The sequence below is a fragment of the Grampus griseus genome (assembly GCF_964374135.1).
Source record: "Grampus griseus genome assembly, chromosome: 4".
In the NCBI taxonomy this organism is placed as follows: domain Eukaryota; kingdom Metazoa; phylum Chordata; class Mammalia; order Artiodactyla; family Delphinidae; genus Grampus; species Grampus griseus.
The window spans coordinates 43601932-43620700 of NC_138997.1; the positions used below are offsets into that span (position 1 = coordinate 43601932).

The 18769-nt window shown below is 35.0% G+C and overlaps 1 protein-coding gene across 2 annotated transcripts in view; it reads right to left on the reverse strand.

Annotated features, from left to right (window-relative positions):
* BMP2K (BMP2 inducible kinase) overlaps window positions 1–18769 on the reverse strand; it is a gene marked incomplete at its 5' end in the record, with an annotated part of 125839 nt that overhangs the window by 6150 nt on the left and 100920 nt on the right. Inside the window, one exon of one of the 2 annotated variants that reach the window (XM_082653641.1) lies at window positions 12851–12970. The exons of the other annotated variant lie outside the window; for it this stretch is intronic. Coding sequence (XP_082509767.1) covers window positions 12851–12970 — 120 coding nt within the window. The remainder of the gene's footprint in view (window positions 1–12850; window positions 12971–18769) is intronic. 2 annotated transcript variants of the gene reach the window in all.

The window sequence follows — 18769 nt, forward strand, 5'->3', positions numbered from 1 at the left end:
ACCCTACACACCACCTACTCACCATAGGTGCTCACTGACAGCTAAGTCTTACTTACAGTACCCAGAATAGGACTCTGAATACAGTACACAAGCACATTTTCTTCTTCCACCTTCAAAATAAGATTATCCAGTCAGTTGCCCTGCTCAGACCCCATGTTTGCCCAACAGCCTTCTGCTTATATTTCAACTCTGTTATGAAGTTTTCCCACAGAGATCAGCAAGCATGAATAGCTTATCTGCTTAGTTATGTTTTGCTGTGTAATTTTTAAATTGGCATTCTGGTGTTTTTTTGTAAACAAGTATCTTATGAGTTGGGTTAATATGAGTGCATCCCCAGAGCCTGATCAAAACTAAGGACCAGCTACTGAACTGAGACGGTACCAAGGATAGCTGCCTTCCCTAGATGCCACATCTTCCGTAAACTGTCATACCTGTACTAATAGACATGATATTAAAAGCATGCTACTTTAATAAAAATCTTAACTATCAGTATGTTCACTGTATGATAGGTAATAAAACTGTATCAAATACAGTGCTCTACAATTTCACTGTATGATATACAGTAAAGATAAACAGAATGTTAGTTTACATGAAAACATACAGCCCTCCCAATACACTGGTGTACTGAATTGATTTTCCAGAGGTAGGAAACAATTTGAATTGATCCAACCACATATCCATTTATCCCTTCCCCTCTAAGATCAGATATTTTCAAAACAATTAGCTAGGGTTGGAAGTATAGTCTTTAGTCATGGAAACTAATTATACCTTATGACGGAAGGACCATTTCTTTTGCGTTATTAACAAAGTGGTCTCCATGGCACAGGACACCTCTGAGTTATTTCCTTCTCTTTGAAAGTCAGCACTGTTGTCTTTCCCACCTCTCTATTCCCTCTTGGTCATATTTGTAGAGACTTCTCTTTCACAAACATCTCCCTACACATGTACGCTCCCCAGGGTTCTATCCTTGGCTGTCTTTCTCCCTCTGCATGTCCTGCCCTGGGTCCTAACTACTTGTATGTTAATCAGCATTTACACAGTAATGAGTGGACCTCTGATTCTTACCATGAATACTCATATATCCTATTCATCTAATACTTATCATAAATATGTATCTCCTACCATTACTTCAAACTCAGTAATTTCAAGAGATCATCTTTTCTCTTAAAATGTGTCCTCACCAGTCCCTCTAAATTAGTGAACAACACTTCCATCTACCTACCAAGTTCTGAAAACTAGCAGAAATCTATAAATCATATTCCCTCTTCCCACCAAATAGTGTTTTTAAACTCTGGAATCGGGTCCCTCCTCTCCCTCTGCCAGCTGTCTATCCCATCCCCTCATCTTCATCCAGCAACTCCTTAGCCTCTAAACTTGCCTGTCTGCCTCCAGTACCATATCCCTCAAACTGCTCCTTTACACTGTCACCAGAATAACTCTTCTGACACACTAATCATGTGGCTACTGCTGAAAACCCTTCAGCGTCTCTCTGAGGAAAAGGGGATCCACCACTGAGCCCTCAGGTATAAACCATTTAGAAGTCAACAGAGGAACCTGCAAAGCAAACAGGGAAGTGCCAGAGAGGAAGACCAAATGCAGGTGAGTGTAATGTTGCCGAAGCCAAGAGAGGAGAGTGTTTCCGGGGGAGGGAGTAGACAACTGCGCAGGGTGATGCAAAGAAGTCCAATGAACTGACGACGGAAATGGCCACTGGCTCCGGTCAGCTCATGCAGGTTGTTGACAACCGTGAAGCGGGGAGTGGGGAGGAAATCTAGTGGGGCTGAGGAGTGAGGGGGAGAGAAGATGTGGAGATTTCTATCAGTTATACTTAAATACAAATATAATCTTCATCCATTATTCATCTGCCAGTTCCCTGAAACCAGCCAAGAGTTATATGCTGTATCTTTACATATTCATAATAAGCTTATCTTAAATCCTAACAGATTAAAATCAAATCAAATGCAGATTTTCATTTGACTTCTCCATACAGCATACTTCTGATATTAAAAACAAAGATTACTTTTAGATTAGCCAGAGCATTTATTTTCATGAATTTTTATCCAAAAGCAAAAAATGCGATGGCAAAGACTTGCAATCACCCCTGACTTTAGGACAGTCCCTCTAAGATACACGTTAACTTAGTACCTCTTCAGGCACTTACCCACCCACAGAGAGCCACATGGGCACCCCTCCTGCCTGCTCATGGACGCCTCCAGGAACATTCCAGTATGCTTCCTAAAGTGTCTTCTGCAGAACGCCTATTCCCGTAACAAGAACCAAACAGTTCTGTGGTCTCAGGCGCATGAGTTTATGAAATGCTGCACTTTACAATGTACCCCTCACCACCACCACTCACCTGGAAAATGCTCATCGTACTAAAGGTGCTGACACATTGTACACAGAAGAATCTGACTGAATGAAGCCTAGGGTTTCCCAAATTTGCTTCGCTACAAACACTTTTATTTGTTACATGTAACACCTATTAACCTTTATAAACAATTTTGCAAAAAGCACTTAGGGAAAATGCCGCTCGACAATTTCCCTGGAAAATGTTCCATTTCTAGGGCACAGAGTTCTGTTCCTAGAAATCTTCTGGAATATTTAACATAGGACAAGAGTCCTTCACTTGACCTTCTCTTGGTATTCTTATATTAATCCTCGTCTTCTAAATTAACTGTCTCCTTTACCCAAATGGTCAACATTGCTTTCCAGAACACATTTGTCACTTTCTACTCCCTACTCTGTCTGCCTTTTGTCAGCTTCTCAAAGTTGTATTAATACAGATATGTATTTCTTTGTTGTAAGGTGCTATACAGATCTGCTTTTTAAATTGTCAGTGTGGATATAAATTTGTAGGGTTTCACTTACCATTTTTAACGCATCTTTTACAGGTATCAACATAGTCCATTTAGTAATTCTGATAGAAACATAATAAAACATTGTATGTATAGCATTTAAGTATTCACCTCTAGGTTGTTTTACATCTAGGTTGTTTCTAGTTTTTCAGTATTTTAAACAGAACCATGATCATGCACTTTTTCTTTGAGAGGAGAAAGAAAACCCCTTTTTTAATCATAATTTATCGATTTACTGTTATTCCTTCCTTATGCAAAATCAATGCAGAGCTAATCAAGTTAACCTAGTAACAATCTCTACTAAGACCACAGCTAAATCCTCTCTCTACTCTGCTCCCTCATACGTGAGGGAATATATAGTATTATGAGAGAATAATATGATAATAACAGGTTCGACTTTGTAGGACTGTTGTAAAGAAAGGACTTAAAGTAGTGCCTGACTCAAAAGCACCTGGTAAAGTTAACCGTCCTCATCTCCAGAGCAAGGCCAAACTCAATTATCTCATACATCATACTCCAACTTCCTACCTACTTTCTGGACCCAATGGTTGTGGGCAACTGGGGAAATTTCTGGTTGGTGTATACAGACTGGTTTTATTTCTTTTATTGCCGCCCCTTCATAAAACTAAAACAAGCAATCAAAAATATTTATCCAAATTCCTTTTTTCTCCCATATTCTCAGAACCTACGCACCCTGACCCTGCTTCAATGTCTCTCTACTTCTCCATCCTTCCACTCCTTCATAACCTAACATAGAATCAAGAGCAGCAACGGGCCTCTCTGCCAGCATACTAGGAGCAGCTCAAATATGAAGCACCATGAAGCACAGTCTGAAGTACAGGTGGTTATCTCTCTGTAGCACCTCCTGCTGGGGAAAAGTTACGCTCCAAAGCTGCAGGTTACAACCATCCTAGGTAAAGTCTCACTTTCTGCGACAACAGCCATCCACTTAATTTTCCTCTCTTCACTATGAAGCTGTAAAAAACTGAGAAAGAAATGGAAATTAAAGGGGGGGAGGGATAAATGAGAGATTGGGGTCAACATATACTACTATATATAAAACAGATAACTAATAAGGACCTACTGTATAGCACAAGGAACCCTACTCAATACTCCATAATGACCTATATGGGAAGAGAATCTAATAAAGAGTGGATATATGTATATGTACAGCTATTCACTTTGCTGTACAGCAGAAACTAACACAACATTGTAAATCAACTATACTCCAATAAAAATTTTTTTTAATTATTTCAATATATTCTAAGACTTTTAGTCCTGTTCCAAAGGCACAAGACTGTCAAAATAAGTATTACAAGTTAGAAAGTTGGTTACCAACTGTACAATGTACAGTGGTTTAAAATGTGACTTCATAGCTGAGTGCCATCAACTTTTAAAACCTATTTCTTTGGCTAAACATATTTCTGTCATTAAAAAAAATTCAGATATTCCTACTGTTTGCTCTTGGTGCTAGACTGCTTCTTCCAAACCGTTAGAGCAAATATTACACATTTGGTTTACCACGAAATTTAAACCAGGATTATTTCACTGCTTAAGTTAATTTCCCAAAAGTATAGCCTAAATATGTTGCCTTATAATTCAATATATCCCAAATCCTAATAATCCCTATATCTACTGAGATTTGTGTTATTAACATAAAAATGGCTGGCTTTCAGGTAGGCAGAAGGGGAGCTGTAATATTTACAGTAAGCACCAGGAACATGTATTTAAAGCATAAACAAATGTCTAGAATGTGCCCAGGATCATACCTCAGTTGCATTTTTCTCCATTAAATGATATTGGTAAAACCCTGTAAAATTTCATATATTGACCAATCTTTATTTTTGGCTCTAAGTAGGGCATTCTTCTTTCCTTAAACTAAATACAGTAGAATGATACTTTGATGGCTTCTTGTCAGGATATTTTTATTTCTGTTTTGTGCCTTGGAACTACAGACTGTAAAAATTTCAGCTTTTTGAGTAATCCTCATCTTTTGAGGTTGGGTTTGATTGCAGGAAATAGCCAAAATCGAATCAGAGCCAAACCCTGAGAATAAGGTGAGTGACTAAGTTAGACAATGCAGATTTGGGTAAACTATTAAGAACAGCAATGATGTTATGAAGTCTTAAATTCTCGTGTGGCATATAAATTCCTCTCTCGAGAACTAGTACTTATTTACACACATAGATTCTGCATATTCTCACTGCTTTATGGCTTAATATACCTCAGATATAGAATTTCAAGATAGTAGTTCAAAGCTAACAAAGTAGTGCTTCAATTATTCAGTACCATCCATAAAATAACAAGCATTTACTAAATAAGTGAAATACCAAATTAACCACTTGGTAACTGTCTATATCAAAATATATAGTATACTTCCCTTACTTCATCAAAGTGTCCTTTGATGACCTGTGTTCTCATTTGGAGTCAGGTATTACTTAGTGTCTCAGTTTCCTCGGCTGTAAAGTAGGGACACGGCAATTATATCTGCCTCAGAGAAATGCAGCGGGGATTAAAGTGAGAATTCAGGTAAAGTGCTTGTAACAGTGCTGGCACATTGTAGGTACTCAGTCAAGGGCTATATTATTGCTATTGCCAATGTATTATACCATCATTTCATGATTATTTGTGGAGTACCTACTATACATTTCTAATGGTACTGAGAAATGAACCAGAGAAGATAGTAACTAATGTTGTCCTGAGTGAAATGCAGTGCCAAGGGGTTTTCATACATTCTCTCTTAACTCCCCACCATTTAGGCTCCCATACAACATTAGGGTGAAAATGTCCTGTAAGGTTTGCTACGATCTTTCCCCTTCAGTCTTATTAAACCACATCTTCAAAAATGTTCCCCTTGCTTTCCATGGCAGAGCACTATCATGATGACTTCCTACCACTTCAAAATACGCAGTGTTACCAACCAATGCTCATCCCCTGGCTTTCTGGTTTCTCTTCTCATTTCTTTCTTTCAGTGACTTTAATCCTGTTTCATAGTTTCAACTATATCTTGAAAGCAAACAACAAGAAGAGATTTTTAAAGACCTAGTCCAATCTCTTTACATACATAAATAATTTGAAACTAGGGAAAAGCTGAATGACTTGTCCAAGTTTAAGGCCATAGTGACTTCTTTGCTGATGACACTAGTTTTAAAATTCTCATCTGTAAATTCTACAATTAAACTACCAGTAGAATATCATCACCAGCAAACATTCAGTATAGCTTAGCACCAACCCCCTGCAAAATACCACAGACTTGTCGTGTGTTCCTTTTGTATCCTGCCTGAAAATTTACAAAAGCTATGCCTGAAAATTTTTAAAAACTAAAACAAAAAAACGAAAAACTAATAGAATGAGCACAGTATTGTTTCTATTTCAGTAAACAGTGTTTTGTTGAACGGTACGATAAATACTTTAACCCTGTAGGGTTAAGGTCTGGAAATACTATAAGGCTTTATCAACAAATGAAAGCATACACAACTTTACAAAATCCGCAGAAGATCAACATCCAAAAAAGCCTCAGTTTCCTCATCTGTAAAATAAGGACAATCATGGAACTTACCTGATAGAGCTGAACATTAATAAAATTCATCTTATCTAGTGAAAGCTCATTAACTATTAGGGTGTGTGAGAGAGAGAAAGTTTATATTAGATTTTACCGAAGTATACTTTGATAATAAATTCATTCATCAAGGTACTGTACGGGGCATACAAAGATACGACAATTCCTGACTTCAAGAAACTTATCATTCACTTTAACAGTTGTGAAACCCATGTACTAATCCTGATTCTAGTGATCTGGAAAATGACTGACAGAGGTACAACCAACTGGGAGGTTCTGAAGAACAAGCTTATCTAACCAAATGAATTTAAGAACATGAATCCACCAAATGAAGAACCTAAGAACATGAATTCATCTATTCCAAGCTCGGGTTTTCATAAAAAGCTATTTCTAGATGCTAAAAGTTCAAAGACATCATAGTTTTACACAGTCCAAAAGATGACTCCAAACTCAAAAGCTAAAATTTATCATCAATTTTCAGAGACTTTCATATACTTAGTATTCTTTTAAACAAATACTTTGTGAAAAGAATGAGATCCTGGGTAATGCCACACTATTTTAAATAAATACTGCAAATGTGTTCTTAAACCACATAAATGAACCTCTATAAACTATACCAAAAAACACAAAATATTTAGAATACATCCAAAACAATGTGGGGAGAGGGGCATAGCTGCATCATACTATTCATATTACCATTCTTCTAATCAGGTTTCCATCTTTTAGAGGACAGTTCTTTTAGTTATAAAATAGGTGGTACATTTTTAATCACATAAGAAGCTTCCAGTTTCAAGAAAATTTTGTTTTGATGTTCTTTTCCTTGCTATCGGATTATAGAGGATGAATGGCTTGAAACTGCTATTGTAATTACATGCCTTCTGTTGTCTCATCGTTTGGGGTATAAGGGAGGGGATGTAAGACTTTAAAGCTCACTTTGAATTGGAAGCATACTGCCTGCCATCATTTCTCAGCAATTTACCATGCCAGACCCAAGGATTACTGGATTAGAAGGTTTTATCAAAATCTGTACGATTTCTCTCAAGACAGGCCAAGCGACAAGGCAGTATTTGCCACTCTGATTAAAAATGTCATAAAACTGACATTTCTATCACGTCACTCATATTATTGTAGGTTTTCATTCAAAACAAGTCCCTTGATACTTGAGGAATCAAGGTGACGGAGGAGTTGGACGTGAAGCTCACGTCGTCCCACGGATACATCAAAAACACATGTACAAGTGGAACAATTCACACAGAACATCTACTGAACACTGGTAAAACAAGTCATTTAACACTTTTGTTTTGCGACTGTTTATAGAACAGAGTTTAGCATCAGACAGAGCTGGATTCCTGCTTATAAACTATCTTACCTTAAGCCAGTCACTGATCCTGCTCTGAGACTGTTTCCACTGTACGTGTACAGTAGGATTCAATAAGGTAACCATTCAGTTCAATAAGGTAACTATTCAATTCAGTAAGGTAACCATTATTACTGACATTCTGGAAGAGGAAAATTCTTGATCTTCAAGAATTACTAGAATCTAAAGTTATAAACAGTACACTCATCATGGCTTATAAAATGACCCAGCAATTGGACTGACAATCTGTAATAATTTATGTTCCAACAAGTATTCGTTATATATGATGTGACCTTCCCAACCCTAAATTCAATTTAACTCCCTGTGAGATAATGAGACCCATGAGGTAGGTCTGGGGTTGGGGAGAGTAAGGGAAGTTCACCAAACCTAATTAAAGATGAAATGCAATACAAGAAATCTAAAACTTCAGTGACGAAATTCTTCAAATACTATATGTTTCAGAATTTGAGAGTGTTTATTAAAATTAGGTTGTCCACGCTGTAATTCAACTAACTGCAACACGATGCCTCGGGGAGAAGGAAGGCTGGGTGCGTTTCAGGACTGGGAACGAGCACCATGCTTTTAACAGGATGTTTGTGTGTAAACTGTACTGAACAGTGGGAGTTAATGCTTTAATAAAAATAGAAACGGCACTGTTAAAACAGTTCTTGGTGGGGAACAGCTTCACAGACAGGTTCTACACTTCATTAAAAGATGTAATTCGGTAGTTAGCTTATTATTACTGGAACTCTGTACTACTACAAGCTAGATGGCAGCTTCAAAACTTATTTAACACTAAGATTTTGGAATTTAGTGGTAAGTAGTAAAACTACTATTTAATAACACTACCTACGAGAGCCACAATAGCGACCAACACTAAGGATGTTCGTGTGTTGTATAACATGCTCTCATTTAATCCTTTCAACAATCTCATCAACTAGCTAATATTATCCCCAATTTAAGATACAGAAACCCTCTAAGAAATTAGGCAACACCCGGTATCACATGGTTAATCTGGGACAGAACTAAGATTCATACCCAGGGCTTTATCATTCGAAAGTCAATGTTCTTTATGACACACCACACTACTAATATCAGTTTAGTAACCTGACTTAAAAGGTATATATAATTCCATTATAATTAAGATATCAGCTTATGGAATAAGATATTCCCTTTCTATACAGCACCAAACAGATTCTTGATATAATTATTTGATTTCTGGGTAAAAGAATAATTCCAAAATTTAATCTTGCCCATAAAGAAATGTTTAAAGCTAAGAAGAAGGAAAGCTAGATTTGATTCATTTGAAGACATGGTCTACCAAAATGTTACCTTCAGCTAAGTTTCTTAAGAAGTCCAAAAGTGATACTCATAAGCCAAGGCAACCAACAGGCATCCATACAGACAAACTAAGGCTGCTGACTGTACCGGATCTGCCGTACATGCAGCTAACAAGGAGAAGAAACAGGTATTTTCGCTTCTAAATAGTAGAGGCTATGGGACCTAGGGTTAGGGGCATAGAGTGCAGCCATTCCTCTAGTAAAAGCCCCCTATCCCTTTTTTTGAAGCTAGAATACAATGAAGCAGTACCTTGAAGATTCACAAGGAAAAATTATGTCCAACAAAGAATTATTTACCCAGTCAAATTATCAGTCAAGTGTCAGGTTAGGCAAAAAAGGCAGCAAAGTTTAAAAGTTTTCCTCCCTTGCATATATATTTTCTCAAGAAATTTCTAGAGGAGTTGCTCTACTAACCAAGAAAGAGGAAGAGAGGAGATCCAAGAATTCCCAGGAGGATCGACGGGCAAAGGAAAATACTAGGATGATAAGTGCGTGGCAGGCACAGGAAGCAACCGACTCAGGCTGCAGAGCTCCGCCAGAGACATAATCAAGTAAAAATGAAAATGACAGCCACCTTAAATTGGGAGGAAATGTACGTTTCCAAATGGAGATGAATCAATGACAGGGTACAGAAAAAACCAGGGAACAAAACACAGTCATTTTTATAAACATCATTATAATTAACTCCAGGAAAAATAAAACCTTAAAGAAGGAAATGTAAAAATGGTATACTGGACCTCAGTGACAAATACTTACATATGCATAAAATGTACACATTGAACAACATGGACAACCAACAACAGTGTCAAAACTGTACTGGAAATTAGCGAAAGGACAGGTGCATGTGATTGGGGCTGGGTGCTAACAGTGTAATTAATCTAAATCATCATTTTCCAAAATACGAAGTCTATACACATCATCTAAAATTGAAAAAAAAAGTAAGAAATAGAAGAATAAGCATGACATATTACAATGCCAGAAGTGAAAAATTATCTCCAGGGAGTCTGAACAGGGAAAGGGTATAGGGAGGGAGCAAGCAGAGAAGTGACTTTGTTTCATTATAAACCTTGTTAAATCCAACTTTTTAAAGTAGATACACATGTTATTTTAACTTAAAAATGTAGCTTAAAAATAATTTTATAAAATTATGATAAACTGAAGAAAAGCAAAGTAAAAACTAATTCATTATAATTTCAAAGTTAAGATTAAAAGTTTTAACAGCAATTTTTCTTTCCAAATAAAAAGAACACAATTCCTAATAAAACCAGTGTAAGGAACACTAGATTTAAGACAGTGTGTCTCTTAAATTCACTTTGCCACTACAGTTCTTATAGCATTCTGCCTCATGACTGAATTCATTTTATTCTCAGCTAGCACTCTCTATATGGTTTACCTAAAATTAAATTATGTTCAGAATTGTCAACTCTCAGATTCAAGTAAGATGGCTTATCACATATACATATCACCCTGTATTGCACACACACAATACTTAGAAGTAGTTTCTTGCCTTTCTTCTGTCCTAGTCCTATAGATCTCCAGATGCTCACAGTGCCACGTGGAATATATTTTCAATGGGTAGAATTCCTTTTTCTTTTTCCAATTTCTTCATAAAGCTTATGAGGAAGTTTTTTGCTTCAGAGATTCAATTATTTTACTCTTAGAGGAAAATGAATGCCTTCAAATACTTTATTGTTACCTAAAAATTATTTATAACAAAGTATTTCTAATCTTGATGATGAATAGGTCAGTGGCAGTAAGTTATTTTCAGATTTTTAAATTTTGATTATGTATTTTGAATCTGATAAAAATAAATTAACAAAGCTAATATAGCAAAGTGATTGCCTTCTCTCTGGAGGCACATTTCTCTTATGACCATTCCCTCCTTTATTCTAGTCTATGTACTCAATTTTTTCATAACCAAACTATTCCAATGTTCTTATTAACACTAAATCTAAAAATATTTTTTGGAGCAGTAGCATTTATATCAAAGGGCATTTTTTATGGTCATTGTCCTAACACCAAGGAGTATGAATTTTTAGGAATAGTCATAATTTTTTCATACAGCCAATGAATATTAATAGGTACTTACTGGGTTGGCTACCGGGAAGGATTCAAAGACAGAAAATTCATGTTTTCAACCCTCAGCAAGCTTAAAATCTAATAGAGAAGTTAAATACCCAAAGGAAAAAAGAAAAACAAAATAGCAACAGCAGCAATCAAGCTCAAATCTGTGAGCATTATTTCTAACTACAGAAATCCTAGACCAACCCCAAAATAAGGGTGCCCAAGGAAAGGGCAAATCACTGAGGCTTACTCTAGTTCCTGATTCTCCTATTCATTTCCCCAGGGTTCTTTCAGAAGCTATTAAAGAACAGACAAGAAGTTGCATAGATATGTACAAACCTGAAGGGGATTATGTAATTCCTTCTAGGGTATGAAAAAGAGCTAGTACTGAAACCGCTTTCTGCCACAAACAGATCACTATCTGAAGTCAGTGAGTACCATGTTCTTGAGAATTTATAAAGACCATTTGAGCTATTATTTAAAAAAAAAAAAAAAAAAACAGTAACAGTTTTTGACCTAGGGTACTGGGGGTGTGAGGGAGTGCATCTATACATATTAAGTAAACTGACACAGTAAATTGTCTTCCCCAGTTAATGATTTCATATCATTCATGAAAAAGATAATCTGACGGAAGCTAACAGAAAATGACAAAAATATGGATTGCTTATTCAATAAACGGCAAAGAGTAAAAATATGGAACATCAAAGTATATAGAAACACTCTTAGTTACCGTACTGTTCTGGATAACCAAATCTGAATGTTGAAAGGCTATAACATTGCTTCAGTGTATTATCAGAAATCCTGAACACCTATTTCTTATTTTGGCTTTACATTCACAATGCTTTTCTTTTGTTACTGTTCTCTCTTGTATGAAGTTCTTTTAAATGGTAGTGATGATGTCACATATTTTACTTGCCTGAGTGAGAAATAAATGAAACAGAACCAAAGAACATAGCTGACAATTACCTTGAATATATTAAACAAAACCTTTACCTTCTAGTAAAGCATAATTTCTTCCAATGCATTTCCCTTTTCTAAGATTAAACTCAGTTTTTCCACTCTAACTATACAAACTCAAAAATCCATTTATGCCAAAGTGGGATCCTATTCCATCCTAGTATCTTCGACAGCATTAACTAGGTAATTACTTTGAAAATATTATCACAAATATTCTTAAATGGTGAATAATTAAATTCTGGATTGAAATCAAAGCAAGGAGTAAGAAGAAAATAGGTACTTTGTCACAAATTGTAACAAAGTCACTAATACTTTTTAAACACAGCTACAAGAGAGCATGTATAAACTAGGAAAACAGGATTTTTAAGCAAAAGCTAAGAATAAAAATGTCTATAAATGTATTTTAAGTATATAAAAGTGAGAGATATTTTCATGCATGAAATTTTTCAATACTATCCAATAGTCGAGGTAGAAAGAACCAGTTATGGTTCTACTACGCAAATCAGCATTTTTCTGTGTTTGCAAAAGGCACAAATTGAATAACCCAATGGAAAGAACATTAGGAAAACTAGGATGGCTAAAGGTTAAAATAATTTTCTGTTCTATTTGCTGTAACTAAAACCTGATTCCTACTTTGGCTTTATAATAAGGGTTTTTGCCCTTGTTACTCTTATTGTTCTTGTGTGTATTTTTTATTGATAGTCATGATGTTACATACGTAACTTGCCTGAGTGAGAAATGAAAGGAACAGAACCAAAAGGATCTTCTGGAGGATGGTTATGTGGAGCAGAAAGTGGCTCTACATTCTTATCTGAGGATGCTCTCTCCTCGAGCCTGTCTGCAAAAATAAGATGAAACAAAACAAAAAATAAAATAAAAACAAAACGATCTTTAAATTTAAAAGCGGCATACAGTATAAATAAAAGTGAAAATTAAACAAAGCCTTCTTGAAAAATATGAGATTCAAAGTTCATCTGTTTAAGTATTAGTGGGTAGTCCTGAGTTTAATACATATTTGTTGCTACAAAGGCAAGTTTAACAATGTAATCACAGTGCTAGATTTCACTAAATACAATTAACCTAATAACTTAATTTGGTTTGTTTAAATACCAGGTGTCTTTAACTTGTGACATATTGGATCTGAAGTTAAACCCAGATTATTAAACAGAGACATATTTGGTAAACTTTCTCTGAAAGCACATATGGAAAAAATATTGCAAATGGTCATTCATTCATAAAATAGGTAAATCCTATTTCTCAATAGCAATAAAAAGTAATTCACTATATGTTACTTCATTTTATGTTATTGTTCATTTCTCATATTACTTGGTTAAACCATTCTCATACATACAAATGCAAAGATATAGATATTTCTCTGCTAAATTAAAAGTCTTAACAACAGAATTCATTTTTTCATTCAACAAATAGTTGAGCATCTAGTATGTGCCAGGCACTGTTCTAGACAATGGGCATGCGATAGCAAACAAAAAGAGGACTCCTGTCCTCATGGAGTTTATATGCTGGCATGGAAAAACGACTGATAAGCAACAAGCATGAGAAATAGAGACTGTTAAAGCTAGAGAGAAAAATGTAGAGCAGGGTAAAAGGAATTAAGGGTGCAGACACAGGTTGCAGTAATAAACAGAGTGAAATAGAGTGATTCTAACAGGTACCAGGTGAGAAAAGACTCCAAGGAGGCAGGAGTAGATACCTGGGGAAGAACACACCAGGCAGAGGAAGCGCTAGAGCAAAGGCTCGAGGGTGGGAGCAGGTCTGGTATGTCTGAAGAAGATTTAATATATCCTAATTCCCTAGTAGTGATTATTTTTCCCTGCTCTTAAACTCTGCACATCGCAGGCACTTTATCAGTTGAGAACTTCTGGATTTTTATAAAATGCCTATCCTTTGATTCTTGGTAATCAAACATATGCTATTAGGGACCCATTTTGCCCTTACAGATATTTTAAACATTCCCAGGACTATACTTTTCATATTCCCAGGAATTCTATGGGTAAACTATGCTAGTTTCATTTGAGTCCTAAGGGATGGCAGGATGGGGAGGGAGAATCCAAATAGAATTAGAATTCTTTAAAAATGACTCGTAACTGCAGAGTGAAACAAAAAGCCCCAAGTTAAAGCAGCAATCTCCTAGGACAGTGCTTCTCAAATTTAATGTGCATTCTAATCACCTGGGAGTTGTTAAAATGCAGATTCTGACTGGATGGTTCTGCAATGGATCCTGAAATTCTGCAGTTCAACAGGCTTCCAGATGACATGATACTGCTGGTCCAGGGAGCACAAGCTTGAGAAGGCAAGGCCCTAGAGTCTACAATATCCTGAAAATACTCAATTATTGCTATGGACAACTGATTCTTTAAACACCTTTATGACACATTTATGAGCTTTTATGGCTAAAACTAATTCTGCAATATCCACACGAAATTTTAGGTTGTTTAAATTTTTACTTAAAATTTTGTTTGAAGCACTAGTTAATATTTTAAGGCAACACATCTGACAACTGATTTATGCACAAATAAAATTTCCAAAACTTAAGAGGTTATTTTCAAATCCAATACAGAAATGGATAACAATGAAAATTTATTTTAGATGTTCTTTTTCAAGGTGTTCACTGCATACTTAATTCAGGAAATCAGTAACAAATGCTGATTGTACTATGAAAAAAAGCTTTTTCATATTTTCTTGTCCAACATATTTTCTTGTAAAGAAGTTACTTTCATAGCAACTTTCTGAAAAAATAAGGCTGGAGAACATCTTATATAACCAAGGGTGTCTTTAATTTATTGTGGTGGGAAGCCACAATCAAACTTTAAGGAGAGGCCTAAGATTCACTGAATCACAGAGGATACCTGTGGGTTACCAATTTTATCAGGCCCTGATAAAATTATACTTATATATATATATATTTGCATGTAAGTATATAGTTTATAGGTACTTAGGTCAAAATCAGGACCAGATTTCCTTCCTAAACCATCTGCATCATAATTGCCAGGACTCCCGTACAAAATGTATTTATACTCCTGTATAAAACCTGGGTCCTATCACAGACCTAATGAATCAGATTATCTGAGTAGAAGCTTGGGAATCTACATATTAACATATTCTCCAGGTTTATAAACCACTACTGTTCCAATGGTTCCCAGCATATAAAAATGCAAAGTTACCACTAAAGTTCTTTGAATCCTCATGCAGTGATGTATTATCTCCATCTATCTATGGTAAATTCATGGTAAATGTATAAACAGCACCATGTAGTTATGACAAGAGTACAAATACTATCATGTAGGGGTAAACAAATATTTTTTATACATGGGGTCCCCATAAGTTAAAATATGAAGATACTCTTCCATACAAAGTTCATTTATCCAATTATTTCACAACAGGAAGCAGAATAAACTCACTATAAAATGAATCATGCTCTCATTGTTCCAAAAAACACAGGATCAATTTTTCCATGGAAGATTTTTAGAAAACCATTTAGATTTCCAAAGTTTACATGATAATCTGGGTCCCAGGGCACAAAATAAAAGATAAACATACATATTAATTTTTTTAATTATCAATTACCTATAAATAAAAACTAACAAAATGGTATGTAGAGTTTCAAATACATAGTCACCCCTAAAATGTATTTAAGCTCCATTTTCAAAGAACTGGTTTTCTTTCCATTAGAGCAAAACTTGAGCTTGATTTGTCCAATATAAGAAACTTACCTCTTCCTGCCTTCCCAAAAGAATTGTGTGCTGAATAAAGACAGTATCTTTTCAAGAATTGTAATGGATACAGATGGCAAAAATACAGGATTTTAAAATCCTAAAATCAAACTGTATTTCATACTATCATCAGAAAATTAATATACTCTAAAAAGTTAATTCAGCAGCTTATATGGATAATGGCTTGAATAGCCAAAAGGTTAAAGAATAAGGTTTAAAAGTACAGTCTTCATCTGATACTTCTGACACTGTTCTAATATACCTGAAAAGTTCTGTTATTCTGCCCTAAAGGAACAGTGATAGGTCTGAATCAGCTTAAAATGGTGAGAGTTAATGTTTTACAGCAAACTAACTATATATACAGATGTTTATATCTATTTCATACTGTGGCTTCAGAAAAAAACACCCAACACATTCAGTAGAATATGCAAAGCAGCCACAGTCTTTAGTTTCTTCCTTTTAGTTATTTTGATGCAATTTTAAACAGAAATAAACAATAAATCCACTATCAACAAGAAAACAATATTCCATCAAGTATTACTTTTAATTAACATGTAGAGCTACACAACTATTCAAACAAATGCAACTTAAAAATTTTCCCAATGCAAACACCTATATTCTAATTCGTGTTTAATGTATTAAATATTATGACAATTAGATTTCTGAAGCTTACATACTAATCTGGATGCTTTGATACAAAAGACCATGAAAAATACAAGCTTAAACTGTAAAAAATACTGAGACTAGCTTTATTAATAACGCTTAATTTCGATTTAATGTTTTAGTCTTAAATAGGAACAGGTAAAAAATTCCAAACCATAAATATTGTTACACTGAAAGCAAAAGCAAGAAGAATTTGATTTATATTTTATATGTTAAATCCCTTTGCCAGCTGGATTCAACTGTTCTCTTAAAGATCACTAAAAAACCAGTTTTTTTATCACCAGTTACTGGTATCTTGGAATTTTAGTATTTCAAAATATAATTTTTAAATTACCTTCTGGAAAATACACACAAGTAAAATATTTCCTAGACAGCACATCTTTTTGCTTTTTTTTTTAAATAAATAACCACATACCATTTAAAAACTAAAACCTCAAATGGCAATGTTTTATTCTGAACAATCATTACATGGGCAATGCCTATATTTTTAAGGACCATACATAAAAGTATTCAGTTTCTCACTGGAAAGCTTTCATAAGCCAAATATAAAAAATCTCAGAAAGGACTTTGAAAAATTGTTGATAAATATCTGTGCTGAGAAAAAAGATAAATTTGATATTCCAAACACATTGATAATTTATTCATTTTGGAAAAAGTTGATAGGGACAGAGGAACCAACCAGTAATGACCAACAATCAATTTTCATTACACCGTTAGTCTACTGAAACTCTTAAGGTTCTAGAAGAGGTCTTTTGCCCATCGGTGTAATTTAAACCCTTATCAAGTAGATCAAATATTAGATACCTTATTGGTTGTGAGTGAAACGGGTGCTAAGATGACTCAATATTACAATAAAGTCAAATCTGGGAGGAAATCTTTCTAAACTATATTCTATACTTTATTGATTTCTTTATAAACTTTATTAAAGACATTTCAGCTTTTTTGAACCCCATTACTATAACTATCAATTATTAAGGGAAAACCAGACATTTTTCCATCTCTTTCCATGCTGTCATACATCACTTCTGCTGTTGATGTGTTTGCCCACAAAGCCCCTTCTATTTGGTTTTTTTAATTGCCAGCTGAGAAACCTGACAGTTTAGATATAATTTTTAAATGCTGGTTATAGAGCAATAACCTCAGGAGTCAGAGCCCAAAGACTTATACAGAAGGTGAGAAAAGCAGAGGTGACATTTATGGAGTGCCCAAACTCTTTAAAGACATTATTTAATCTTCTTGACAACCCTATGAAGTAAGCATCATTATACCCAGTTTATAAATAAGTAAGTGAAACAGCAGTTAAGTGACTTTACAGAGGTAAACCTAGTTAAATGACTTGGCCAGGTATCAGAATTCACGTTTTCTGGTGCTATGTGCCAATTTCAGTACACTGTCCTTGTGACAGTGATTTCAATAGCTCGGGGACCATCTAGGCAGTTTCCCAAATGGCTGAGTTGCTCCATGTCTGACCTTCAGATAAAGTTCCTCCTGCACTGACATTTGGAACTTAGTATCTTTCCATATCTAATGCTGCAATGAAGTCTGAACTCTCTTGGCATACACATGTGTATACAAACACATACACAAATTACACATGTAATCAGACCTTAAAGTTTGAAAGCAAATAGCTGGTTAAGAGTTTTACATGCTAAATCCAATTTTTATGAAGTTAGGTATACATGAATATTTGTATGCCATTCTTGCCTATGCAAAGTAACTAACACTTGGGTGTCACTACAAATTCTAGGGAGCTTAGAATAACATTTTTATAAGGCACAAAAAAATGTGAATACTTTACCCATTCCATAAACTGATTTATTTTTTAAAAACAGTGGGGAGGGGAACGTTCACCCAAAGAGTAGAAAACACTGATTTAGCAAACCTTAGTTACTATCCTGGTCAGAATACATTAAAATGAATATCTTAATTCTCCCTTTTGCTTTAAAAATAATTCTGTAAATTACAATGATTGGTTATCCCCTGTATCTCCCTATCATCTCCCTAAAGGAAAGAGATATTTTACTTCCTTTTTTAAATATCTTGCTTTGGGGACCACTCAACATAAATTGTAGGAAAAATGCCAAACAAAAATGTTGTAGTTTAAAACAAATTTTTTTAATAAAAAAAAAATGTAAGATTGGTTTTACCAAAGTCAACAAACCTTTATTAAAGGCTCAGAACTCATTTTTATATCTGCATTTAATCAATTTAATTTTTCATAATCATATAACCAATATGTAAAA